Genomic DNA, 27,038 nt, shown 5'->3' on the forward strand with positions numbered 1-27,038 from the left:
TCCCTTCACTAGTGAAACAAAACCCCTTAGAGAAGTGTGTGCTTTAAATAATAACGCATGAAGTGATTCCAACAAGAATTGGTCACTTCTTTGGAGCTTAACTTTGAGGAATTGGATTAATACCAGCATTGTAGCATATCGGATGTTGCAATTTGTTATACGAATTCCAACAAGAATTGGACACTTCTTTGGAGCTTAACTTTGAGGAGTTGGATTAATACCAGCATTGTAGCATATCGGATTTTTTAAATTTTTTAAAATACGAATTGCAAATTATTTTCAAGTTTAAACTATATATTTTGATATTTTTTTAAATTTTTTTCATAAATTATGTGTTTCATTCCGTTATCTTGCCAAATCCCATAGACCTTGTTGCTTTTTTTTTTTGCTTTTAAAATGCTGGTGTGGCGTTTGAAAAATTATTGTTTTAAAACCCCCTTTAAAAGGAGTTGGTGTTAAAATAGGGTTTTTGTCATGAAAAGGGCCATAATTACTGTTCAGGCAATATAAAATTGCAGGTTTTCTAGTTTTCTTCAAGGCTTACCCCTTCAAAGATACTTTCCCTATGGCTCTTTCAAGTAAGGGTTATGGATTTTGAAATGGATTCTAAATCAAATTAAACGATACACAGACATCTTTGTTCTGTAGTTTCATAAATCACGTGTCCTGCACATACCAAGGGCTTTGTTTATTTTGACAGCAGCTCTCATTACTTATAAGGCTAAGGAGTGGGATACATCAAGGACCAAACAAACCAAAGCCCATACATTAAAGACCATTTTGATCATTTTATCATTCTACATGCATCTTGCACTGTGTATCTCATACTACTAGTATATCTACGAACAATAAAAATGCTTGCACATAAACATTTAGCTAATGATTAGATAACAAATTTCAACTTTGCAGAGAAGTGAGAACGATAGTATCAAACTAGAATAGCAGGTCCTAAAGTTTCTTACCATTTTCTCAACCTATATAGAGGATATGCAATTAATAATTTATTTATTTTTAAAATAAAACTTCTGAAGAAGTTAGTAACATGCTTATTGCAGCTACGGATACCTATACAATTTGATCATTGTATATAAAAAACCGTGTTAAAATTTGCTATTAAAGGACAAGCTTGATTCATTCTTTGTTAATTAGATGGGGGGGCATACATATAATTAGCAGCCCTAAAGTTTTTTTCCCCTTTTCCCAATGCAGTTAGTAGTTTTTTCCCCACCAAAAAAAAAACCCTTTTTAAAGAAGCTAGTAACATGCTTAATGCAGCTATGAATACATATACAATTTGATCATTATATACAAATGTGTTGAGTACCCATTAAAGGACAGGCTTGAATCATTCTTTGCTAATTAAATGCGCATGTACACACATAATTTGTTTATGTATGAGAAAATTTCATAACTAGCTATAGTTTAGTGCGTAATTACGAAACGTATCTACAGTTTCCGTATTTAAGAAACGTAGATACAATTGATGTATCAAGTTGTATGGGTGTGACCAAAGAAAGAACTGTTGGGGGCATCCGTATCGCCCCCAAAACGGCGAAAGGGGTTGTTATCGGGGCTAAAGTTCCCAAATTTTTCCTACGTTTGAAAACGTCTAAATGTTTTGCACGGCTTTAAATTTTTTCCCTTTATTTATGTATTTATAAGTACTTATCTATAGGTGAAATTTATCATGTGTAGTTAATGTATTAGCCGGAAATCAACATCAATCCTGGAAGCTAAAAATCACAAAAAAGCAACACAACGAGTGCGAAACAAAAGCACATGAGCAAAGAACGAAGCTAATCAATTAAAATTGAAACCTAACCCGAGATTGATTCTGATATGCTTTTATATATGCTTTTACGTTGTTCTAAAACCACAACGCCTGTTAATACGTTACCTAAAGCAGCGCCTAGAAGACGCCCGCATTTTGCATAATCAATACGATTTCATTCAATAATTGATACTCTAACAATTAAAATGCAAAGCAAAAAAAAAAAGGTGGATAACTATTAATATATGTAAATGACCTGAGTAAGGATGCTGATCATCCTTGCGAATTGAATTTGTTGAGAGAACAAAGTGTTGAATTTGGAGACGATTTTCTTCGATTTTTTTGAAGAATGAATCTATGAATTGACCCGTGCCAAAAAATATGGGCTTAATGGGCCTGAAGTTAAATGCATGAATGGGCTTGAGGGTTAAGAAATTAAAATTACATATTTAGCCGCTTCTCCAAAATAATTACATCCGCTAGTTATATATACAAATGATATACACTGATAATGTATAAAATGTGTATATATTTGTTAGATATTATTTTTGAAGGCGGCTATACAGTGAAAGAATTTCTCAAGGTGTTCCCATGGCTATATATATGTGTTAGTTTTTTATTTTCAGCATTTTTAAAGAAAGAATTCAAGCTGTTTGCATAAAGAAAAAAAAAAAGAATGGCCGGTTTTTCCTTTTTTAACCATAAAATGAATGATAGTGACAGATGAAGCCCCGTATTTTTATTATTATTATTAATATATTTTTGTTAGTTTCATTTCTCGGAGTAAATTCTAAAGAAAAATTCCAAGTTTATTGACACAAAATGGATTATAGGAAAATTAAATAACTTTGCATCTCAAAAGACTAAAAAAAATAATTCATACCAATACAAGTATATGTTTTATTTAATTTAGACCCCGTCTTGGAATTTGGCCCTATGCCACACATATCAGTGAGACGCCTAGTGATCAAGTGACTGAAATTCATTTTTATCTCCATATTTGCAAATGTTGCGAAAATATGCTTGTTTACGGGCAACGAAAATGATATATATGCCCTTGCAATAAAAACCGACATATTACAAGCTTCCGAACAAGCTACAGTCCAAGTCAACAAAATACTTAGAACGATCATGTATAATTTGTGAATAACTCAATAGGATATATATGTATATGTTAATATAACATAAATTCCTACCAATTTATAATAGCTTACATGTTTTCAGAATCTTTTTGCAGCGTTGAACTCAAAAAAGAGAATGAGTAACTCACCTTCTACAAGATTTAACATATGCATAACTCACCTTCAAATAAACTATCAAACTATCTGTAAGGGGAGAAATAAAAATGGTATTTTCTCCGTCCCATAGCTATTTAACTTGACATGAATTTTTTTTTTTAAAAAAAAAGGAAGATTTTTAAAATTTGTGAGAGGAGCACTGTACTCTCTCTAAACTTACCCCCTATTTGGATGGTTGTTTCCTGTGGTTCATTAATGTGTGGTTTTCTATGAAACCATATTTTTTGTATCCTATGTTCTTAAAATTATATGGTATGATGTTGTAAGCCCATTATAATTTCATGGTTACATGACCATGAAAAAGTTTAATTTTTATAACCACGAATTTAGTAGTTTTTGCGTGATTACGTATTTCATTTTTTCTTTATACCCCCACCCTATCACCCAACCCCACCCCACAACCACGCACTCCCCACCCTCATCCCACAACCGCGCACCCCCATCGCCCCCACCCACTACCTAACCCCACCCCCACCCCACAACTACTCACCCCCACCCTACCACCCACTACCCTACCCCGCCCCTCCACCACCCCCATCACCCACCACCTACTTATTTTTTAATGCTTTTATTTTATCCTTTACCAGCTAAGGATATTTTAATAAACTTACAAGTTATTATACAATATCATACGATAAACTAAATAATACAAATGTTATTAAATCACAATAAACGATAAAGTCTATCCAAAGATTATGTTCAATTAATACAACACAATACAATACAATACCATACCATACTGTACTCTACCATACCGGCATACGAATGAACCACGGGAAACAACCATCCAAACAGAGTGTTGAGGATCAATTGCAAAATTCGAAAACGTTGAATACATTGAACTCCACCTCCTACTCTGTGGTCCAAGCTTAGTCACTGTCGGATCTCAGCACACACAAACTCTCATCGATCTGAGTCAACTCGCTACTGACTCACAATGGCGAGTCGTCGACTCATCCTTTTACTTTCTCTCTCCTCTCTTCTTCTCTTCTCTCTCTACTTCACTGCATCCGCCGGCGCCGTCGGAGCCGCCGATGACGACGAAGACCTCAGCTTCCTCGAATCGGACGACGAAAACGACGCCGCACCGCAACACACTTTCCCCGAAGAAACCGATGATTTCGACGATGACGACGACGAGGATTTTGAGAATTACGACGATTTTGATGTCCCGTCGGCGTTTGATAACGAAAAGGATGAGGAAGATGAAGGTAAAGTAAAATATTTTAATTTCACGAACTCATAAATGTTTGAATGTGGTTTACTATTCTCACCTGTGAAAATAGCAATTAGATTAACTCATTAAATTTTATATATGTCAAAACTACCTGAAGTACTATAAGTTAGCAACTTTTATCATAAATGTTGTTAGGTCAAAGTTGATGCAATTTGAATCTCGCGAAGCGAAAATCATCACATAAATTGGGACAGAGGGAGTAGTAACGAAACATAGAATTTCTGATTATAAATCCTGTTTAGATATGAATCAAAATATCAAATCCCAACCAATTTTGATTTCCTACAACTTTGAGAAGGTCCTAAATTCGAAGTAAAATATTTTATTCATAAATTCTTAAGATGTTGAATGCTCTCTACAATCTCCACACTAGCTCTATGAAAATCGCTAGAAGTAGTTCTATTTATGATAGTATGAAAACTACTTTGACTATAAAATGGGAAAGTCTATTCCTATATAAATTTGACTATAAATTCTAACTAAACATGAATCAAAATACCAAATCCTAACCAATTTTGAATTATTTTTTCCAACAGGTCCTAAGGTCGACGATAAGGACGTCGTCGTTTTGGCGTACAGGAACTTCAGTGACTTCGTGGATGATAATAAGTATGTGATGGTGGAGTTCTACGCGCCTTGGTGTGGGCACTGTAAGGAACTCGCCCCGGAGTATGCCCGCAGCGACGGAGCTGAAGGCTGAGTATCGTGTCGTTGGCAAAAGTCGATGCCACATTGGAAAATGAGTTAGCGGAGAATTTTGAGGTTCAAGGATTTCCTACTATTTATTTTTTTGTTGATGGTGAGCATAAAACTTACAGTGGCCAAAGAACTAAGTGAGTCTTCTTCCTTTATGTTTCTTTACTTTCTTAAGTTTATGTATCTACTTGTGTTTAATCATTGATGAAGGAAAAAGCTTGTTAACTTTTAGTAACAATAAGCTCAAATTTTGGTACTTCAAAGATAGTGGATCAAAATATAAAAAATAGGCACACGAAGAAGTAAAAGGCATGGAGATTCAACATCTACTTTATATACATAAAAAAGAATAATTTTGATATTGTATATACAATGTAATTTTCCAGCGAATGGGGTTGCGCCGCTAGCTCAGTTCCTGCTTCAAGTATTCATTTGGGCACTTTTGTGTTTTTTGCAGAAATTGTGGAGAGGGTAAACAATTGGATAGCTTTGATTTTTAGCTTCTAATTGAATTTATATCTAAAATGTGTTATGGCGGCAAGTGTCGCACTGATTTTTACATTTACATTTACGTTTAGGCTTTTAGCTAATTATGAGCTTCTGATCTACTAGTATGCTTCTTGCCTTTTACAATGGGTGATAAATAGTGTTAGCGTCTAATTGCATCCTTTTTTTTTTTTTTTAATTTTTTATATGCCTGTGGATTATCAAATACTGCATGTTGGTCTGAAGTTGATAAACTTTTAACTCTAGAGATGCAATCGTGACTTGGATCAAGAAGAAGATTGGACCTGGCATTTACAACATAACGACAACAGAGGATGCAGAGCGTGTACTAACCTCTGGGAACAAAGTGGTTTTAGGGTTCCTTCAGTCCTTGGTGGTAAGTACTACATGCTCCAGTATGCTAGTGGTTATCTATTCTTATGGGTTACTTGTTCTGGGTGTTATCCACTGGCATTTTTCAGTTCTTGTTGTTATTCTCCTATTTATTGACATAACTTTCTCTTTTGATTTTTTTTCCTTTTTCGATTGGTGAATAATATAAAGTGAACTTTCTACGTTGTAGTTCTTTGCCTGGCCTATCTTCTTTCTATAAGCAAGCTCCCTCCGCCCGCCCAGCTCACAATTTTTTGTGTTCTGTTTTTCTTAAACTTTTTGTCGACATTGGCGTGGAACTTCAACAAATAAATTTTTCTCCATTGCCATATGCTATCTGCCTCTTTCATTGGAAATCGGTGTCTCCCTATTTTTATTTGAATTGTTTTTGCAACACAACTATTTTCTTTAATTAAATTGTATGGATGTTTACTTGGAACCTCAGTTATATCTCTATGTGCTCTGCTATAATATTTATCATTCATTTCAAGTGTAGGAAATAGTTGTCATATGACTCATACATTGTATTTTCATAAAAATTCTACTTTTTTCTTGATAGTATATTGCTGCTCTGACTGACTGCAAATAGATGTCTTCCTTGTCACTGGCCTCTTATCATTTGATTCCTCATATTGTGAATGTTCAAACAATTATAGGGTCCTGAATCTGAGCAGCTTGCTGCTGCTTCCAAACTTGAGGATGATCTTAACTTTTACCAGGCAATGAATCCTAATGTGGCTAAGCTATTCCATATTGAAGACATTGCTAAACGGCCTTGCTTTGGTCTTGCTTAAGAAGGAAGAAGAGAAAGTGGTGCATTATGGTTAGCTGTTTCTTTTATTTTCTTTGTTTAATTCTGAATTGTATATTTTCTTTTGGATAACTTATCTGAAAAAAAGAAAAAAAAAAGAACTCCCGCTGGATTGATTTTAGCTCTCATGTACATTGGCAATTTGTTTGTTTGTTTTTTTTTTTTTTTTTTTTTTTTTTTTTATCATCATGGCTTAGTCGCTTTAGTTATTTGCATTTCCATATCGCTTGAATCTCTTGGCCTTATCCCGACCTTTGTTATGCTTCTATGCTTGTATGCTTTCTAATGGCCGGGGTCTTTCGGAAAGCAACCGTCCTACCTTGGTAGGAGTCGAGTTCCATGTGACCTCTACCCTCCCCGACCTCACGTTGTGGGATTTCACTGGGTTGTTGTTGTTGTTGTTTTGTTTATTTTTTTAAGGGTATATCGGCAACTTGATTGTAGCAAGCATTTTAAATTCATCTAGTTTTCATTTAGTGTAATTGCATACATCTCACAGGATACAAATTGGGAGTTTTCAAAATTCATTGAAGGTTATGAAATTTCTTACATTTTATTGAGATTGGATAACCTACACGATTTATGTGCAAAATCGCATTTTATGCACACATGTTTTTTCTCAAATGAACAAATCAGATGGAACTTGGTGTTTAGCCAATATCAATATTTATGTTTATATATCTACTGGAGTTTTGAGGTGCTAATACAATATTTCTGCTTATATATACTTTTAGCAACCTAATTTCAGTTTGTCATCTCATCGATTTTGGTTTTAAATGGGTCAGGCATGAATTTTATGGGTACTATTCAGGGTCATGGAGGGTGTTTAAGTGGTAATTTTTAGTACATCAGGCTAGCTGCTAAATTATTCTATAATCTTTTGAATGTTCAAGAGTAGAAATAAAAGAAAGACGAAGAGGACATGCCTCATTATCTTTTTCTTTGATTTTGCCTCCAGATGGTCAATTCACCAAGTCTGCAATAGCTAAGTTTGTATCTGCCAACAAGCTTCCTCTAGTGACAACTTTTACTAGAGAAAGCGGACCTTCAATTTTCGAGAGTCCAATAAAGAAGCAGGTAATACAGATATGACATTGCATAATAAATGTGACTTTTGGAATGGAAGTGTTTGTGGTTAATGCTTTCTACTCAGGTTTTGCTCTTTGCCACAACAAATGATACGGATAAAGTATTCCCAACATTTCAAGAAGCTGCCAAACTCTTCAAGGGAAAGGTAATTAAGCTTTATTTAGTCTTTGAGACTAATAGCGCGGTGTTTGGTTTCATGCAGACTGCTATATTGTGTGGAATCATCACGTATACAATAACTTTATGTCTTAAAAAGAATGCTTCTTACCCATAAATCATGCCGCTTGCCTTCTTAGAAATAGGCATTAAGAAGATCAAGAGGAGTGCAATCGATATATACCAAACACTAATGGCTGCGAGAGATATTCATACGAATTTCTTTTTGTGATCTTATCGAGTAAAACATTAAGGAAGATTTAGATTTTAGAACATCTGCACTAATAAAGAAGGTGCGCTCTTTATGTTGCCAACGAATTTCCATCTGAATGTCCTTCAGGAATCCCTATAATTGGCTTAGACATCAATAACACCAACTTCAACTAAAATAAGAATCTGCTAAACACATATTTACTCTTTTGTATAATTCAAGTTATTTCGTTGGGGTTAATGCAAATTGTGGGTCTGAAGTTGATAGCATTTATGTTGGTTCGAGGACTGAGATGAGGTGAGTGTGGTAGCCATGGTGGTTATAATGCGAATACGAAAAGAAGAAAGTAAATTGAATTCTTGTACTTTCACATCGGTTGAGAAAGTTATTCAGGTTTTTTTTTTGATTATCAGAAAAAAATAAAAAAAAATTAAGGTTGGAGTCCTCTAGATTGGCTCAGTGGATGACTTGTTCCATTTTTCTACAGCTTCTCCAATCACGAGGAATTAAAATGAAAGAGCAGGAAAATAATTCTGGCTAAAAGGAAAAAATATGCTATAGATTAAAACCTTGTGTTATTTTCCTGGATACATATCTGTGTTTTTGTCTAAATGGACTGTTAACATACTCTCAAATGACTAGAACCTTGTATTTTGTTCTTGGATAAATGCAGCTTATCTTTGTTTTTGTCAATATGGATGATGAAGAAGTTGGAAAACCTGTATCAGATTATTTTGGAGCTACTGGAGATTCTCCAAAGGTAACAATCAACAGATTATATTATAATGGGCTTGATAGGACCTTTTTGTGACCAACTGAAAATTTATTCGTCTTGTTTGTTTGTCTCCTGTAGGTTATTGGATATACAGGAAATGAGAATCCCAGGAAATACATTTTTGATGGGGAGATCTCCGTTGAGAAGCTTAAGGTAGAATGCCTCCTTGTGTTTGTTGGATACGTTCTTATTAACTGTTCCAGTCAGGAAGTTCTAAAATGCATATTTCTTATCTTCTTTTTTCCCATCAGGCATTTGGAGAGGATTTTCTGTCAGGCAAACTCAAAGCTTTCTATAAATCAGACCCTATTCCTGAAAATGTAAGTTGTGATTTCCCTTCCTGACCTATCCTTTTTCATTTAGTTGTGCTGATTCGGCTCTCTGTTTGTGTTGATTATTACAGAATGAGGGGGACGTGAAGATAATAGTGGGGAACAATTTTGATGACATTGTTCTAGATGAGTCAAAAGATGTGCTTCTGGAGGTATACCCAAGCTACTACTAAAGGCTTCACAATGAATTCTCTTTATTGTTTTTCTTTTCATTACTCAGGGTTCTTTTTGTAGTAACTACTTTTACACTTTATGTTTAGATATATGCACCATGGTGTGGGCATTGCCAATCTCTAGAGCCAACATATAACAAGCTCGCAAAGCACTTACGTGACATTGAGTCTCTTGTTATAGCCAAAATGGACGGTACCACAAACGAGCACCCTCGGGGAAAGGTAGTTTAATAGCTTTCTGTCTTTAGTCAGAACAAGAGTGTTATAGTTTGGTCATGGACTGCTGCTTTGCCTGACTGCTTCTGCTGCTATAATTTATTTATTTGCATTGTTCATTTATTTTTGGCTGAGATGTGTGGCTTTGACATTAAAATAGAGGCATAATACATTGACAACCCTTTAAACTTGCCAATAAATTTCATTTAGATACTCATACTACGACTTGTTCCAATTGAACACATGATAAAGTGTTCCTATTAGACACTTTTGATTAAATTTTGGAAATTTTTTTGCGTGTGTTTCCAAGTGTCATTACCTTAAAAATGTCACCTCTTTTAATTATAGGCATTGGCCTCAATAAGTCGTAAAACCTCAGGCATGTCCCAATAGAGGTTGATGTGTATAATTAAAGGAGATGATATATTATATGTTGTTAACTTGACTACATAATAAACGCTTGAGAACATGAGCAAAAGTTTTTAAATTTTTTGAACCGAAAGTGTCTAATAGGAACACTTTATTACGTGTTGAGGTGTGCTCAATTAGAATAAAACATAGTTTGAGTGTCTAAATGAAATTTGCTGGCAAGTTTTAAGGGGTTATCGATCTATTAAGTCTTAAATAAATGAGAGAGATGTAAGGTTGCTTTCAAGTCATTTTTAGTAAAAACTTGGATACAATTGTTGAATAGAAGGTCATTTCTGCTCCTTTGCAGGCTGAAGGATTTCCACAATCCTCTTCTTCCCAGGAACAAGAGCGCGGATCCAGTAAGTGATGGTTATTGTGTTTGTTTTACGGCTCTATGTAAGATACATGAAATAGCATGTGTTAATGCCTTCGCTATGATCCTACAGATCCCAGTTGACGCTGACCGAACTGTGGTTGCGTTGTACAAGTTTATCAAGAAACACGCGTCTATTCCTTTCAAGCTTCCAAAACCAGCTTCCTCAACTACATCAGAGAGTTCCGAAGCTAAGGAAGATGCCAAGGTTGAGTCTAGCAAAGGAAAAGATGAACTATAGAAGTTACATAGCCTACGTTTTTTTCTTTGTTATTTTCCTAGCTTGTTGTAGTAGGACAAGATAGCCACGGAATCTTTTTTCTTTTCTTTCCTTTTATTTCTTCTTTGAGTTTAAAGTTTTTTGTCCCCCTGTTAATGATATTGTTTTGAGAGTTTTAAGTTATATAGATCTAGTCGAATTTTTTCGAGATGTATCCAAAACATAATGAAGTAATAATTTATTGTGCTTTTATCTCAATCTAGTTGAAGTTAGCTGTACAAGTCATTTATTCAATTATCAACAAATTGTGATGGCATAATAAGTATCGCTCTGTCTGGGAAAATTTCATGGGTGGTCATTTAAGTATTGGTCGATGGTTAGAAAGTCACTATTCTTGGTTTGGTCAAATAAAAATCACTCCCCCATTCACTTTCTAACATTCCCCAGAGTTGGGGCTCCATTTAGGGAGGGAATTTCTCAACCTCTTAACTATTCCAACAATCAATATAAGTAATTTTCATACCAAGGCTAGTCTTTTTATTCTTAACATCAAAAATCAATGCTAGTCTTTTTATTCTTAACATCAAAAATCAATATTTAAGGCTAGAATCCTAAAATTCCTCCCCAAAAGAACACAGCTTTGGGGATTTAGATGATTCCAACACAAGCTTCTTTTGATAAAGATGATATTAGAGTCAACTTGCACGTACTTTTGCTATTTTATCGGGTATCTAGTATCTCCTATCGACATAGATATTAAATAACAGTGAGTGAAATCTAAATCGAAGTAAAAGACTCAAAACCCAAGTACATAAAAACACATTTACACAATTATACACAGGCGGAAGTTGCTTGAGTTTAAAATTCTTCAGTATAAACAAATCTTCAAATCACAGCATGATATGTTCACCTAACCAAGTATATTAAAAGGGCAGTTTAGTGTACAAAATATCCTGCGTTAACAGGGTCCCTGGACAATATGACATACTCCGCACGAATAATATCATGAAGACTTGTATTCGAAGTTTGAAGTTCAAAAACAGTTTCGTGAGAATTTAACAAATATAGTACTCCTACTTTTATCTCAAGCTAGTAGAAGTTTGTTGTACAAGTCATCTATTCAATTCAAACTTTAGAGCATTCATCCTAGTTTTAAAACTATATTCATTGTTTCCTTATAATGTAGATGGAAACTTTAGTTTTAAAAAGGCAGAGTGCATGGTTTATCTCCTAAACGGACAACTCTTTACACATTCAACATTTTCAAAGTGTGTCTAAGATATTTTTTTGATATTTGACAATTGTTTCTTCAGCAAAGTGTAGTTAGGCAATAATAGGCATCATCAATAATAACGTGAAATGTATAGTTTAACTTTAAAAAAGAATATTTAAATAAACATAACGCGGGGTAAACTGTATTCTACGTACCTTAAAAAATGGCTAACAAACAAACAAAGGAACGAAGGTCTACATCCGTGTCACTCTCATTCACGCAACGAAACAAAGTCCAGAACCTTCCCTTTAATCAGTTCCTGATCCACCGTCTCCGTCAATCTCATTCACGTTCTCAGCACGCATCCCCATGTACCCTCTCTCTCGAGCTTTTTCTCCGTCTCAATTTATATGATCGAGTTTGGATTTCAATCTTATTGTTTAAAACAAGTTATATATATTATTATGCTATAAAGGAAAGTTTTAAGTTACATTATTTCTAAATATGAAAATGTATTATTTTTTTGGGATAGATTAAAAAAGAAAATGTATCACATAAATTAGAAACTGAGAATATTAATTATTGTGAAATACTTTCTCCGTCTCAAATTATTTATCGTTTTTTTGGGTTATACGCCCCTTAAGAAATATATTAATTAAGAGGGGTATTTGAACTACTTTATCCTTGTTTATGTCTAAATTATAATGTCTTTCCATTAAATATTTATTCTATTTATGTGTCATTTCTATTAATGACAAAGAGTAAATTGGAGAAAAATGTATTAATAATTCTTTGAACTTATAAAACGACAAATAATTTGAGATAATTATTTTTAGTAATCACGATAAATAATTTGAGACGAAGTGCGTAAAATATTTTTATAAAATTTCTAAATACTTAAATTATTATTTTTAAAACTTAAAAGATTCTGTGTCGGAATTGACGGCAAAAATAAGGAGTTTGAGTTTCGAAATGGAAATTCTAACTGCTTCATATAAATTTGGACAAACTGAGAGAGAGGGAGTAAGTAACATGCTTTTGTCAAACCGCGCCTTTAACTGCATTTTACTCATTACAACTTCAGTTTCACACTAACTACTCTATTTATCTTCCAGATCTCCCTTTTCATAATGCATCATTAAAATTGCTAATCATTTACTTTAATATACTTTTCAATATTGCAAATCTTCTGAAAAAAGGAGGAAAAAAAGACGTACAGTTTTATTAGCAATGGCGAAAGTTCACGTGTTGTGTATGACATTTCTCTTTACAATTTTGTCCATACAACAATGTATTTGTTCACATACACCGGAAAATTCACCAAGTCCTGCACCAGCACCGGTACCGGAATCCGGTGGAGATCTAAGTTCTCCACCGCCAATCGCTGAGACTCCTGAAAGTCCGTCATCGTCACCGTTAAGTTCTCCGCCGGCGCCTCCGCCTGCAGATCGCTCTCCATATTCTTCTCCGGCACCGTCACCTATGGACGGAGGTAATGATGGCAAACTATTACTACTACTACTACTATCTTATAATATCAATTAACTTGCTGGTTTTTGTAGTAATTAAATTTTGTTGTTTTGTTTTATCTGGAATTATTTTACATTGCTGAAATAATTTCTTAGGAGAGTGTTCAGCACAACTCAAGCATTACTTTGTACTAGCTTATTTACTTAAAATATTATCGTAGTAATATTGCTGATTTTTGTAGTAATTAAATTTTGTTGCTCCTGCTCCTCTATAGAGAAGATTTGTTTCACATTTTTGAAATAATTATTTAGGACAGTGTCTAATATGACTCAATCATTACTAGCTTATTTACTAATCTACCGTCATAGAATTTTGAAGTTGAAACTTGAAATTTAAAAATTTGAGTTTTTGAAGTTGTGATTTTTGAAACTCGAAGTTCTGTTTGGACATGTATTTTACTTGAAAAAAAATTGAAGTTTTGTAAGTGGAAGTGAAACTTCTCTAGTTTTTAGAACTTGGAAATATTTTTAAGATAAATTTTTAAAATCTGATCAAATTTTATAGCCAAACAAATATTTAACGATAAATTTTTAAAATCTGATCCAAAATTTATGGTCAAAGCTAGCTTAAAATATTATCTAGTAATGTTTGATTTTTTGAGTGTTATTATTTTTGCTAATAAATAATTCTATTATTGTGTTTTTCCAACAGAGTTTTTGCCAACATTTACTCCATCTCCTGCTCCGGCTCCGAGTGACTCGTTTGCGAGTGATATAAGCCACGAGACTACAGTCGACGTGAATGAGTCGTCGTCCGGCGATGGAATGAACGGCGGAAAGAAGGCAGGAGTAGCATTCGGAGTGATTGCGGCAGCATGTGTTGTAGGTCTCGGTGCATTGGTTTACAAGAAGCGTAGGCAGAATATGCGACGAGCACAGTTCGGGTACGCTGCTAGGAGAGATTTTCTTTGAGTTTGCATGCTTCATAATGCAATCTTTCCACATATATCACATTATGTTATATATCTTCATGAATATATTTGTAGTATTCGAGAATTTTCATTATATTTGTTTGATTCTTTATTCACTGAATAACACTGGGGTAGTACTATTTTGGTATTGGTGTAATTCTATAGAAGTTTGATTTGCTATTTTTGACGATGCTACTCCTCTCAGTCCCATTTTAGTTTTCATATTTCTCTTTTGCACGCCCTTTGAGAAATTAGAAATAAAAGGATTAATGATCAGAAACATATCTGATGTATTGCTTTTTCGTGAGTTTCACAACCTAACTATCAATTGTTTTATTTTCCTACCTGACGGCTGACTATCGCCATCTATTTATTAAAACACACTTCAACTATCAACTATTAGAGCCCGTTTGGATTGACTTATTTTAGGTGCTTTTAAGCCAAAATAATTTTTAGGCACTTTTGGAGTGTCTGGGTAAAATTAAAAAAAAAAATGCTTTTAAGCCAAAATAACAAAAATAAACCAAAGTTCATAAGCTAGAATTTCTAACTTATGACTTTTGATTTATAAGTTAAAAGCCATAAGTCCATTCAAACGGGCTCTTAATTATTATCGTCGTCTGGTGATGGAATGAACGGCGGAAAGAAGGTGGGAGTTGCATTCGGAGTATCTTGGCGGTGTATGTTGTATGTCTAGGTGCATTGGTTTACAAAAAGCGCCGGCAGAATATCCGACGAGCACAGTTCGATCGGGTATGCTGCCAGGAGAAATTTCCTTTGAGTTGCATGCTTCATAAGCAATATTTCTACATATATCGCATTACTATACGCTATAGTAATACAAGTCTATGGTGCTTATAGATCTTCATGAATATAGTTGTAGCATTCGAGTATTTCATTATATTTGTTTGATTCTTTATTCACTGAATAACACTGGAGTCTATTTTGGAGTTGGTGTAATTTTATAGAAGTTTGATTTGCTAGCTATTTTGACGATGCTACAATTGCTTTCATGATTGAGGAATTTAGTTTGTTTCTATACTTGGTGCATTATTATTTTTCTGTCCTTAAATATCATAATAAGGCTTAATTACTTTCTTTCCCCTTTTGTTTAATACTCCTACTTATGCAAAAGGAGTTGGTTGGTTGGCATATTGCTTATGCTCACAATATAATTATAGTGCAGGTTTAATAAATACAGAAGAATTATAGTACAGAAATTGTTTGTGTCGTAATTAATAACCCAAACAAACAATAAAAGCTAAATTGAAAAAGGAAGAGTTTAGAACTAAGTTATTTTTGACTTGGAGACAAGTGTCATAAAGATGAGACGCTTAGACGACAACCATATGTTTGCCTAGAAGCAGCCACCGTTGAAAGAATGCGTAATACTCACAAGAAGCTCGCGTCGAAGATAATTATTTTTTCAATGCATTTCTCTTTTATATAATAATCATAAGCTGAAAACAGTTATTTCTCATACATCAATCAAAGTGATTATTATCTTATAGTATGAGAGTTTGTGCTGGGTTTAATTATTTCAATATCCATCAAGCAAAAACCAAACGACTCTTCTGGGTTCGTTGAAGGAGTTTGTAGGGCAAAGTTGAAAATATATGAACTTCCATTACCTGACTTGTTTAGCAACTATGGACTCTTTGTATTCTTTATAACCCCTCGACACATAAGGAAGTTTCCTATACAGATTTGTTGGTAAATCCCAAGTAACATGGGCTAAAGTACAGTTACGAAGCATGTGGAACCAAACACTAGGCATCACAGTTTTTTTGTCTGTATCGAATTTTTTGTTTGTCGCTAACTCGCAATGCGGATCTTAAGGTGGCCTAACAAGGAAGTATTTTTGTATTACTGAAAACATGATTACAGCTTAGCGGCTAAGTTAAACGCAGAAAAAAATGTCTCGCCTTTATGTGACTTTTCTTATTTTGTGTCATACGATGATACAATTAATAAAATTTGATAGAGTTAGTAAGAGTAGTGTTTGGGTTAGGTTAGGCATCAAACTAATTCACTCGATAAAAGAACCTCCCATTAATATTGGATAATTTCGGCCATCAAAGTTTAAAGAGAGAGGAGAAAAATTATCTAGCAATTTTTGTATTAGAATTTGAACTCTGATATTCCATGTTAGGCTACACCTTTGAGTGTGTGTGTGTATGTATAACAGTGGATGTTGATTTTCACTCAATATGCGATTACTATATGTTCCGAATATTTAATATTTAATATTTAATCAAAAAGAAAGAGAGAAGCTTGTATATGATGAGTATGATTTACTCTAAGGGAGTGTCCCAATTAAGGCTAAAGCGACAGGCAACTTTTCGATAATTTGAAGAAACACGATAAAACTTAAATATTTTATCGATAATAATTGCATGGAATCGTGTCAGTGTCCTATTGGTGTGGCCTATCCATCAAGTATTTTGTCTTGTTTTCGCTAAGATTTAAACCTTGTTATAAAACTTAAAACTCATTTGTTATTAGTACTGAATAGATGGGCCATCAATAAACAATGATACAACCTATTTCACTAGATTCCCAAGAAGGGGACTGGGAACTTGTGTTGATTGATACATAATATTCTGCATTTGCATGATACATGGAATTATACATCAACATTAAAAGCTACATCTCTTCTTCTTGGAAATGGCAGCTCTCTGGAGTTGCTATGCTGGCTGTGTTATTATCCAGTTGATAAGAGTCTGCATCATTTCCATCTGTTAAACTCTGCCAATATTAATCTTATTCCTCTGTAGGAGGATCCACCCAGCGACCGTGATCTTTAATTAGCTGGATCAATGCATCTGTTGCATGCTCCATTTGAATACCTCTTTGTACCACCGTCTGGTAGAAATTCATTTCACCAAAAAGTCGAAACATATGGTCAGTCTGGATTCATATAGCCTAACCAACTAGTTTAGAATTGAGGCATAGTTATTGTTGTAGTAATCGAAAAATATAAGTCACAAGTAGTACAAATTTGAAAGCTAGCGACAACTACTACTCTTCAATCACAAGCAAGTTCTGGGTAGAATTAATTGGTATTCCTTCAAAAAAGCACATCGAATAATTTCATTTTCTTTAGCTATGTTTGGGTGAATTATGTGCATTTGAAGGACTACTAGCTGTGATATGAAGGTATTCTTTTAGTTAGTTGAGAGATAATAACAACCATTGCTGGATACGGATTCAGGATTTAAGGTTCTTAGCATTGAACATATTATATTTTAACATTATGGGTTCAAATCTACTATTTGTTGCACTTTTGGTGATTTACTTCACATAAATTTATGCTATGCATCAAAAGTACTGGGTTCAGATGAACCCGATAACACTAAGTTGCATCCGCCCCTGACCATTGTTGCAGGGAGATGTAGCGTGTGTGCATCTAGAGATTTTTTATTCTCTTTCAGGTGTGTATGATGGCTAAAGAGGCATTGTTGACTCTAGTTTTTATACTTTCAATGACATCAAGTCATATGCATCTTACATCACTAGCAAGGAAGTTTTTAGATGTGGAGAGCAGTACTGAAATAAGGGAAATAAAGCTTTGGTACCTTGCCGACGTAAAGGTCAATCTTCCCGGGAGCACCACCGACATATCCAAAGTCAGCATCAGCCATCTCCCCAGGTCCATTCACAATGCAACCCATGATGGCAATCTGAAAAGGAAAATAAAACATAACACGAGTTGTTTTATTTACTATCAGAATATATACTCAGAAATTTAAGATATTCAACAACAGTAAGCATTAGGGTCGCATAATTACCGAAACACCAGGCAAGTGTGACGTCTTTTCCCTTATTTGAGCGCTTATCTCTTGAAGATCAAATAAAGTTCTGCCACAGGATGGGCATGACACATACTCCTGGAAGGTATAAACAGATATAAAAATGAGTAGATTGGATCAGATTTGTTAAGTGTGTGACAATCTCATCTAAAAGCTTAAGCTGTTAGAGAGAGCACGCTTTGTTAACTTAATTATATTCTCAACATGATTCTTGCTGTATCCATTCACTCTGCATTACCGTTTTTGTGTTCCGCATTCTGCAACCTTGAAGCAAATTGAAAGATGTATTTCTAAGAAAATCAAAGTCCTGGTCTGGAGCTTCCAAGAGAAGACCATCTCCGAGCCCATCTACCAAGAGGGCTCCGGCATTTGTCCCCGCACCAATCACCAAGTCATCCCTGTCATGTTGAAATTGTCGTAAGCTTTAAAAAAAAAAAAAAAAAAAAAACACCACATGTCTGTTGTAGGTCATTCATGACTTTTTGGCCATACCTGTGGGTTTCCTTGGGAAATTGTATGTGATGAATCACCGGAAAGTTCAAGGAATTCTCAGAAAGATACTCAAAAAGCCTGCAACAGCAGATATGTTCAAGTTATTAGAGTCAAAAGAAGTAAAACTTGGAAAAAGCAGCAGCTAAGTAGTTTTCTGTCGTAATGTCTGCCTTTTAGAAAGTTTATACAAATGATATGTATCATATTTGGTTATGCCCGCCATGGATAACTTGTAACTGATTTATTGTAAGGGGTCGTTTGGTTGTTGGTTAGGAAGTGAATTATTCATGTATTACCAGCATAACTAGTACCATGTTTGGTATTTAGTTGCTATGTATAAAATTCAGCACACAAGTACGGTGTTTGATTACCAGTTTACAATCCCGCATAACTAACACATGTATAAGCTATAAGGGAATCTATGTATTATTTTGAATCTATGTATTATTTAGGCAGGGTAGAAGATGGAATAACTAATACTCTACATGAATTACTAAACCTTGCATAACTAATCCCTGCATTACTCTAACCAGCAACTAAACGACCCCTAAGAGAACTTGAATAGTTTTAATCTAGATGGAACATACCTCCTGGCTGCTTGAACCCTGCCAACTTTTTCCTCTGTATATGGCAGATTATGAAGAATCATAGTAGCATCAGTGCTCTTAAGGATTTCCAACTCGTCTTGTGATTCATCGCCACGCACAGACACAACCAATCGTGTACCTACAGGGAGGTTTCCAGGTCTAGCCTGATTACCAAACCCTTTGGAAGATAATCAATTCAAAGAACTTACATAACAAAAGACAATTATCACACCTTCTGGAAGAAGCTTGTTAGCACCACCAGACAACTCCTTCAGAGTAACCAAGACCATGGCATTGGGTAATGGCTTTGTCAATTGCTCTGAGAGAGGAGTAATAACTCCCATGCTTATGTCGACCAACCTCTTGAGAGCTAGACGCTGTTCATCGTGCAGCCAAAAAAATTGACAACCAAGTCACGCTCACAGCTTCGGTAAACAAAATGGATATAGCAAAATAACGAGCACTAGAAATGCTAAAGTTTAACACACATTAGCCGGAGCATCAACGAGAATACTTAAATTACTACATAGAAAAGAAAAGGGCCCTTACAGAATCTGTATCATCTAGTGGTGGAAGTTCCCTCAACAAGATTGAGTCTATAGTTGCCAGATCCTGAATCGACACTGATTATAAGTTAGAACAAAGACAGTGCACAACAAGAGGAGAAGAATCAGTTTTAGCACACAGTGCAATGAAAGCCGTAGATTAAGACCTTAAATGGCATGCCAACGACAAGCTTTGCCGCTAATGATCTGTACAAAAGTTCAGGGGTCTGCAAAACCAAAAGATACGCTTCAGAACACGTGCAAAAGTTTTTTTCAAAATTTGAATCGAAAATGTTTAATAGGAACACTTTATCATCAGTTGAAGTGCTCAATTGGAACAAGTCGTAGCTAGAGTGCCTAAATGAAATTTACTAGCAAGTTTAAGAGGCTGTTGATATATTCCACGTTAGCAAGAATTAGCATGTGCAGAAATCAATAAGCAGAATCATATATTACAAATTACGCTTAGAGAAGTGCCAGATAAGACCTTTAATTGATCCAATGAAACAGACATGAGAACAGAACCATCTCGATGCAACACGCCTCTGTAGTCTACTTCATCACCCTGTTACAAAAATCAAACATTTGTTTGCTTCACAAAATGAAACCTCATATACCAAATCTGCTCAGTTTTTAAAACTGACCTCCTTTTGAGCTGGCAATTCCCCTGACCTACGTTGGAAGTCAAAATAGCGTCTGTGCTTTTCTTCAAAAGGGGCCTGATAAAGGAAGTGGAATTCTTACTACTTTGTCAAAACTTAAGGTTCTAAAGCACATTCATTAGCAACCATGTGTGATGAAAACAATACCACTCCTTGCTGAAGCGCAGCTGCTCTTTTTCCAAGGTTTGCCAACCGTCGACAGGGATCTATCTCCTTCTCTGGAGCTTCAGTTAGGGAAACCCTTATTGTATCACCCAGACCATCCTGCATAAATATAATTTTTTCTTCTTTAAAAAGTAGAGCAGTACATTTATGATGATAACGTGATTAACGCCACAGCAAGCATTTTAAAAAGTAAGGAACTGTATGAGATTAGGTTACATTATTGTACTAATTTTCTGGGCGTAAACACAGTTAACCTTTTAAAATTGAAATTTGATAAATCACGAGTATGTATTTTCTGTCCTCGATGAAGCCATTCAAATTGAGCATATTACAGTATTTAGATTAATTATGTTTTCTCTTTAGCATAATTTAACAAATAAATTCTTGCTTTTTCCCCTTTTTGACAGAAATTAACTACCCTATTGCTTGAATCACTGAATATGTATGACTGAGTACAAAATATCTGGATATCTTGAAAACTTGTCTAAATGAAGCTGGAAACATCAAAAGGAATAAAGATGTTACTTTCAAAAGATGCTCAGCATTTACTGTTATTCATCCAGGATAAAATAGTATACCTGAAGAAGTGTGCCAATACCGATTGCAGACTTCATCCTTCCATCCTCACCTTCACCAGCTTCAGTAACTCCCAAGTGTAAAGGATAATCCCATCCTTGAACATACATCTCAGCTACAAGAAGTCGATACGCCTGAACCATAACTACTGGATTGCTGGCTTTCATTGAGAAGACGAAATTGTGATAGTCCAACTTTCTACAAATTCGTGCAAATTCAAATGCTGATTCAACCTGTTACAAATTTAGATGATACAAGTTAAAGAATACAACAACAATGGCTAAGACAGAATATTCTAGATAAGTAATTCAGATACTGCTCACCATTCCCCTAGGTGAGTCCCCATAATAGCTCATAATGCGATCTGAGAGGCTCCCATGGTTTGTTCCAATGCGCATGGCCCGCCCATACTTCTTACATTTTTCCACCAATGGTGTAAAGACCTGAAGCATTTCAAAACGAAACTGGATTAGACTCAGCAAAGAGGTAGATGGCTAGACGTCATAATGGAGGACCAAATTATGTCCAGGAATATGCTCCATGATAAAAAATTGTTACAAATAAATTATAATAAGGGAGGTAAGCTTAATATGGTAAACCACGAGGGAGGTTAGTGTTATGAGCCCAAACTTGGACGGAGGTCTCTCAAATTATCCCTAAAAAAATACAGTAATCATACTAGTGAGGGATAGTCTGACCTCCTCAATATGCTCGAGTTCTTTCTGATAGTCATCTTCTGTGTACTCTAATTGCTCAAACTGGGCCCGCCTGTCAGCTGAAAACAATTAAATGTTAGATCATAGCTGTTCTCCTGGCTCTTCCAAAAAAGATCATCACGTAGACAGAGGATGAAATACCAAAGTTTCCAGGATTGACACGTATTTTGTCAAAGCAGTCTGCCACTCGAAGTGCAACGGAAGGAGCAAAATGAATGTCAGCCACCAGAGGGATGTTGTAACTGCATGTGCAGAACATTGATGAAATAAAAATATGCTCATATCATCAAGTCCATGAAATATTCAGATATACTGATGAAAAATGAAACCTACTTCTTTTGCACCAGAGAATTTTTAATTTCAAAACATGCATCAGCTTCTTTCTTCCCTTGGACTGTAATTCGAACTATATCAGCTCCTGCATCAGCTATTTTCATCACCTACATAAACAGGAATTAGCATCATGGCTAAACTTCTTTAGTCTTTTAGGTTTTCATGCTCATTACAGAGGCATGTTGAGACATAGCATGCATATCATTGTTCAATTCGAAAACAAGAATTTGCCTCATGGGCTGAGAATTGATTTATATGATTAAGTAGAAAGCTTGGTAAATAATTCCAAACTCAGATGGGAAGAAATTTTCACACAATCAGATCAAGTACTCTCTCTATTTCAATTCGTTTGCTTACTTACCTTTTTAGTCTGTTTCAAAAAGAATGTCTCTTTCCTAATTTGGCAACTCTTTTATTTCAACATCTCACATGGCATGTTTAATACCACAAGATTAAAGGGCACTTTGGTTCCATTGTACATATCTTTATTTTAAGAGCACAAGATTCAAAAGTCTTTACTTTCTTATTTTCTTAAACTCCGTGCCAAGTCAAACTAAGACAAACAAATGAAATAGAGGGAGTAGTATTTATGGTGATATGTTGCATTAAATTCTGAATGAGGTTTAATGCAACCAAAACTAGGTAAAAATAAGTAAATAAAGTTGGCATGTAAAGTTACAAATTCAAATAATCAGTATTAACTTAGGAGAGCGGACTGGCACTTCTCACTTAAATTGTGAAGCAGAAGGAGAACCTGTTCTACTGTTGCAGCAACGTCTTTGGTATCTGTTGTGGTCATTGTTTGAATTCTAATTGGATGTTCGCTACCAATAGCCACGTTCCCAACCATCACGGTGCAGGTCTTTCTTCTGACAGTTTTGTGTATGGATTCACAATATTTTTGCCTAGGAACTGTATCAAGAAGCCATACATCAGTCATCACAGAGTGAATACAAACAAATATGTTGCTTCACTTCAAAAATATAACATGAATTTTTTTGTAGGATATCAAAATGCCAAATTTAAATTCCCTATAAGTAGCATCCACAAACATCTAAGAGAAAGTTAGTTGCTGCAAACTTGTTCGAAATAAGTTTTTATTACACGTTCCCTAAAAGATTCCTACAACATAAATAATCTCTCAATTAGTATCCTTTATTTTCTTCCATTACTTTTGCAGCAAGAGGCGTATCCAGAATTTGAAGTTAATAGGTCAATACAATGGCCTCAAGTCAATATAGAATAATAACTAGGTTCACAATCAAATATTTATAGATATTTCATGAATTTCTTAATAAATATATACAGGGTCAGGGTAAAAGTTACTAGGTTCCGATGAGTCCGTAGATTGTGCTCTAGATCTGCCACTGCTTGCAGCTTCATATAACAGATCAAAATTCTTGAAAGCTAAAACTTAGTAATAGATTGTATTCAAAACTGTTTAACGCGCAAAGTACTAGAAGCTCTGCAGTACTTACCTAGTAGTGGACTCCCTTCTGAGGCAGGCTGAAGTTCAATGGTTTCTTGACCAGAATTTGCTGCATTTCTTATAACAGAAACCTTGGTTCGCCGAAACTTAACCCTCTGCAAGTCAGAAACTTTTACAAAGTTCATACTTTTTGCGAACCCCAAACCATTTTCTTTGCTCTTTAGGCCTGTAAATGAAGCTGGAACAGCTCCTGCTGCCATTTTTATCAATCACCCAAATCTCTATCTTCACACTCCTGAAACATAATTCAACCAAATTTACATTAAATGTCACAAAACAAAACAAAAGAATCCATAACTACAACTACTACAGCTCAATCCCAAGCTAGTTGGGGCTGGCTATAAATTCTCAATATTCACCAAAATTCAGTTAGCCAGCTGAGGAAGCCAACTCTCTCATCCACCCCCCCTCTAAAAAAAGGGGATCTTTACACAAATAGCCAGCCAGATTCACTGTTTACATTTCCTAGCCGGTAGGCATAGATTATACACTGATTATACGCATACTATACATGGATTATACATATATACCTGTTGGCTATTTTAGTTTAAACGGTTGGGTGTCCCGGCTACTTAGGTTCATTATTCAATAAAAGAAAGGGGGTCTTTTTCAAATCCCCAGTTGATAATCTTTCACAATTGGAACAAAACTGAAGTGTTTGAACTCTTACTGCAATGGAAAAAGAAGTAAACCAAGATTTGAGCACGGCAATTCAAACAAATTCAGCTGAAAATACGAAACTACGACAACCCAATCTTTCACTGTTGGGATAAAACTGAAGTATTTGAACTCTTACTGAGTATAAAAGAAAAAAGAAACAAACCAAGAATTGAGCAGGGCAATTCAAACAAAACTCAGCTGAAAACAACTTACTTAGCAATATGATCACATAAATCAATTTAACAAAAGTTTGAAACTTTCTTCAAGAATTTCCTCTAATCCAAATGGGGTTTCAACAAAACAAGAGATAGAGTGAAAGATAAACGCTAACTCACCAAGTCAAGAGTCAAAATCCAAGACTTCTTGATATATCCACAAAAAAAAGGGGGATCTTTACACATATAGCCAGCCAGATTCCATGTTTACTTTCCTAGCCGGTAGATATAGATTATATACTGATTATAAACATTATATATGGATTATACATATGGCTATTTTAGTTTAATTCTTGAGATAAAAAACCAAAAAGATAGGATAAAACTGAAGTATATTCTCTAACTGTAACATAAAAAGAAACAAAGGGCAATTCAAACAAAATTCAGCTGAAAATAACAAATAACAACAACTTACTATGAATATGATGATCACATAAACCAATTTAACAAATAAATAGAAACTTTCTTCAAGATTTTCCTCTAATCCAAATGGGTTTTTAACAAAAAAAAGAGATAAGAGTGAAAAATAAACACTAACTCACCAAGTCAATAGTAAAAAAACAAGACTAGTCTTGATATACCCAAAAAAAAAAAAAAAAGACATAAATAGCCGCCCACCAAAACAGTATCCATCAAATGTATATTTTGTGTATAGTAGTGTATAATATACATAAAAATATACAATTCTCGGTACATAATAGTTTTTTTTTTTTTTTTTTTTTTGTATATTTGGCTAGCGAATATAATTATTTTGGGTCGACCAGCCTAACTTGCCCAAAAAAGGGTCTTTCTCAAATCCCTTGTGAACCAAGTTGATATCTTTCACTTTGGGGATAAAGCTGAAGTCTTTGAACTCTAACTACAACAGAAAAAAAAAAAAAAAACCAAGATTTGAGCAGGGAAATTCAAACAAAACTCAGCTGAAAATAAGAAACTACAACAACTTACTTAGCAATATAATCAAGTAATCAATTTAACAAAAGGTTGAAACTTTCTTCAAGAATTTCCTCTAATCCAAATGGGTTTTCAACAAAAAAGAAAAAAAAAAAAGGATAAGAGTGAAAAATAACACTACTCACCAAGTCAATAGTCCAAAATCAAGATTTGAGCAGGGCAATTCAAACTAATCCAGCTAAAAATTAACAGAAGAAAAAAAAAAAAACTAAAGGACAATTCAAACAAAACTCAGCTGAAAATACAAACTACAACAACTTACTTAGCAATATGATCAAGTAATCAATTTAACAAAAAGGTTGAAACTTTCTTCAAGAATTTCCTCTAATCCAAATGGGGTTTCAACAAAAAAAGAGATAAGACTAAAAAAATAACATTAACTCACCAAGTTAATAGCAAAAAATCAAGACTTGTCTTGATATAACCAAGAAAGAGTAGAAGAATCAAGAACAAACAATTCTGTGGTAGGTAAATTTTGAGAAGGACTTGTTATAAAATGAGTTTCAGAATAAAGATTGAAATATTACTTGTATTTAACAGATTAGGCAACTGTGAATACAGACAGAGAGAGAAAATGTCCGGTATCTTTTTGTACTGCTATCTTATTTGTGGTCACATAGGCAGTATGCATTTAAATGAGAAATTAGTGGGCTGTATCTAATTAGTCTATAGTAAGAATTTGCAAATGGCGTGAAATGACCGGTAATTGTCTTTATAATTGTAGTCTCTGTGTTTTTGGTTATATTAGTTTTGGTCCACCAAATGGTTTTGTTCTGTTTTCTAAAAGTTAATAATCTATTTCTTTTTTTTGGTAACTAGGTAACCCAAAGCCGCTACTTTTTGGTGTTCTCTGGGTAAATTTAGTTTCTAGTGTCATAGCCCGCAAATCACACAGAAAATGTAAATCGTACTAGATAAGTCCCGTGCGACGAGCTCAGATTGAAAATATTATTGGCGAGGGGAATCGATCCTCAATCTCTCATGTGGGAAACCACTTGCTGAACCAATTCAAGCTATTTTTCACAGATGAGTTGTTTTAATTTTTAAAGAACAGTTTACAGAATAAAGCAATTGTTTTCGTCATTAAAAAGATAGTAAACTTATTCTCTTGACTTTTTACTCAACGAAAGGATTAACTACTTTATTAGGAAAATCATATATTCAAAAGATTGTGCAGCATCATTTATAATTCAGTTTGAGAATATGGACTCCCAAGAGGCTTCATGAACCAAAGAAATAGAAAATTTAGCTAAGTTATATTCTCTTATTTGAATTAACTTAACGTATCGATGCGGAAAAGAATTGAGATGATTGAGACAGTTTTCAAAAATCTAATTCAACTATATAAATAAAAATGATCGAAAAATAGATATGATATAAATTTATTAAAATAACTGGGCGAATCAAACAATTGGCATCCAACCCAAATACAATATTCAAAAGAGTGAAAACAAAAGGAGGGTTTACGTTGGTTTATGCTCCCACTTCGGGGTCGTTTGGTGCATAATATAGTACTGGATATCAAAGATTA

General features: G+C 34.5%; 4 protein-coding genes and 1 pseudogene across 9 annotated transcripts in view; 3 read left to right on the forward strand and 2 right to left on the reverse strand.

The window, feature by feature from the left end:
- LOC132065323 (uncharacterized) overlaps positions 1-2,226 on the reverse strand; it is a 16,003-nt gene extending 13,777 nt beyond the window's left edge. The window contains exon 1 of the mRNA XM_059458653.1: positions 2,028-2,226. Coding sequence (XP_059314636.1) covers positions 2,028-2,048 — 21 coding nt within the window. The 5' untranslated portion in view covers positions 2,049-2,226. The remainder of the gene's footprint in view (positions 1-2,027) is intronic.
- LOC132065322 (protein disulfide isomerase-like 1-4) overlaps positions 1-10,929 on the forward strand; it is an 18,459-nt gene extending 7,530 nt beyond the window's left edge. The window contains exon 14 of the transcript XR_009416711.1: positions 10,880-10,929. The gene's annotated coding sequence lies outside the window, so the exon portion shown is untranslated. The remainder of the gene's footprint in view (positions 1-10,879) is intronic.
- On the forward strand, positions 3,842-10,929 carry LOC132065321 (protein disulfide isomerase-like 1-4; annotated as a pseudogene).
- A 1,938-nt stretch (positions 10,930-12,867) lies between these two features.
- Positions 12,868-14,491, forward strand: LOC132062899 (early nodulin-20-like). Its single transcript, XM_059455369.1, has 2 exons — positions 12,868-13,353; positions 14,043-14,491. Exons 1-2 carry the CDS (start codon positions 13,092-13,094, stop codon positions 14,300-14,302), a joined length of 522 nt encoding a protein of 173 aa, XP_059311352.1. The 5' UTR covers positions 12,868-13,091; the 3' UTR covers positions 14,303-14,491.
- A 2,337-nt stretch (positions 14,492-16,828) lies between these two features.
- LOC132065324 (4-hydroxy-3-methylbut-2-en-1-yl diphosphate synthase (ferredoxin), chloroplastic) lies at positions 16,829-26,051 on the reverse strand. 6 transcript variants are annotated; one of them, XM_059458656.1, is made up of 21 exons: positions 25,920-26,020; positions 25,096-25,122; positions 23,668-23,913; positions 22,944-23,101; positions 22,190-22,296; positions 21,998-22,098; positions 21,839-21,915; positions 21,464-21,583; positions 21,143-21,373; positions 20,547-20,663; positions 20,382-20,456; positions 20,225-20,302; positions 19,905-19,964; positions 19,742-19,804; positions 19,425-19,569; positions 19,193-19,331; positions 18,606-18,683; positions 18,352-18,511; positions 18,093-18,191; positions 17,880-17,984; positions 16,829-17,166 (listed from the first exon to the last, which is right to left on the reverse strand). In XM_059458656.1, the coding sequence occupies exons 3-21, from the start codon at positions 23,876-23,878 to the stop codon at positions 17,065-17,067; spliced, it is 2,226 nt and encodes a 741-aa protein (XP_059314639.1). In that variant the 5' UTR covers positions 23,879-23,913; positions 25,096-25,122; positions 25,920-26,020; the 3' UTR covers positions 16,829-17,064. The 6 variants fall into 6 exon arrangements, with proteins under 6 accessions (XP_059314639.1, XP_059314643.1, XP_059314640.1 ...); XM_059458660.1 differs by lacking the exons at positions 25,096-25,122; positions 25,920-26,020 and adding an exon at positions 26,035-26,051; XM_059458657.1 differs by lacking the exon at positions 25,096-25,122 and having other exon boundaries at positions 25,893-26,026.
- Positions 26,052-27,038: the final 987 nt, after the last annotated feature.

Source organism: Lycium ferocissimum, chromosome 7 (genome assembly GCF_029784015.1).
Source record: "Lycium ferocissimum isolate CSIRO_LF1 chromosome 7, AGI_CSIRO_Lferr_CH_V1, whole genome shotgun sequence".
Lineage (NCBI taxonomy): Eukaryota > Viridiplantae > Streptophyta > Magnoliopsida > Solanales > Solanaceae > Lycium > Lycium ferocissimum.

Excerpts from the sequence above, each read along its gene's own strand:
- LOC132062899 (XM_059455369.1), top strand. The coding sequence starts at position 13,092 with ATGGCGAAAGTTCACGTGTTGTGTATGACATTTCTCTTTACAATTTTG. Across the intron at positions 13,354-14,042 it reads ACCGTCACCTATGGACGGAG|AGTTTTTGCCAACATTTACT; the intron begins GTAATGATGGCA and ends TTTTTCCAACAG.
- LOC132065324 (XM_059458660.1), bottom strand. The coding sequence starts at position 23,878 with ATGGCAGCAGGAGCTGTTCCAGCTTCATTTACAGGCCTAAAGAGCAAA. Across the intron at positions 20,664-21,142 it reads GTATTGGCACACTTCTTCAG|GATGGTCTGGGTGATACAAT; the intron begins GTATACTATTTT and ends ATATTTATGCAG. Across the intron at positions 19,965-20,224 it reads TTTCATTGGATCAATTAAAG|ACCCCTGAACTTTTGTACAG; the intron begins GTCTTATCTGGC and ends TTGGTTTTGCAG.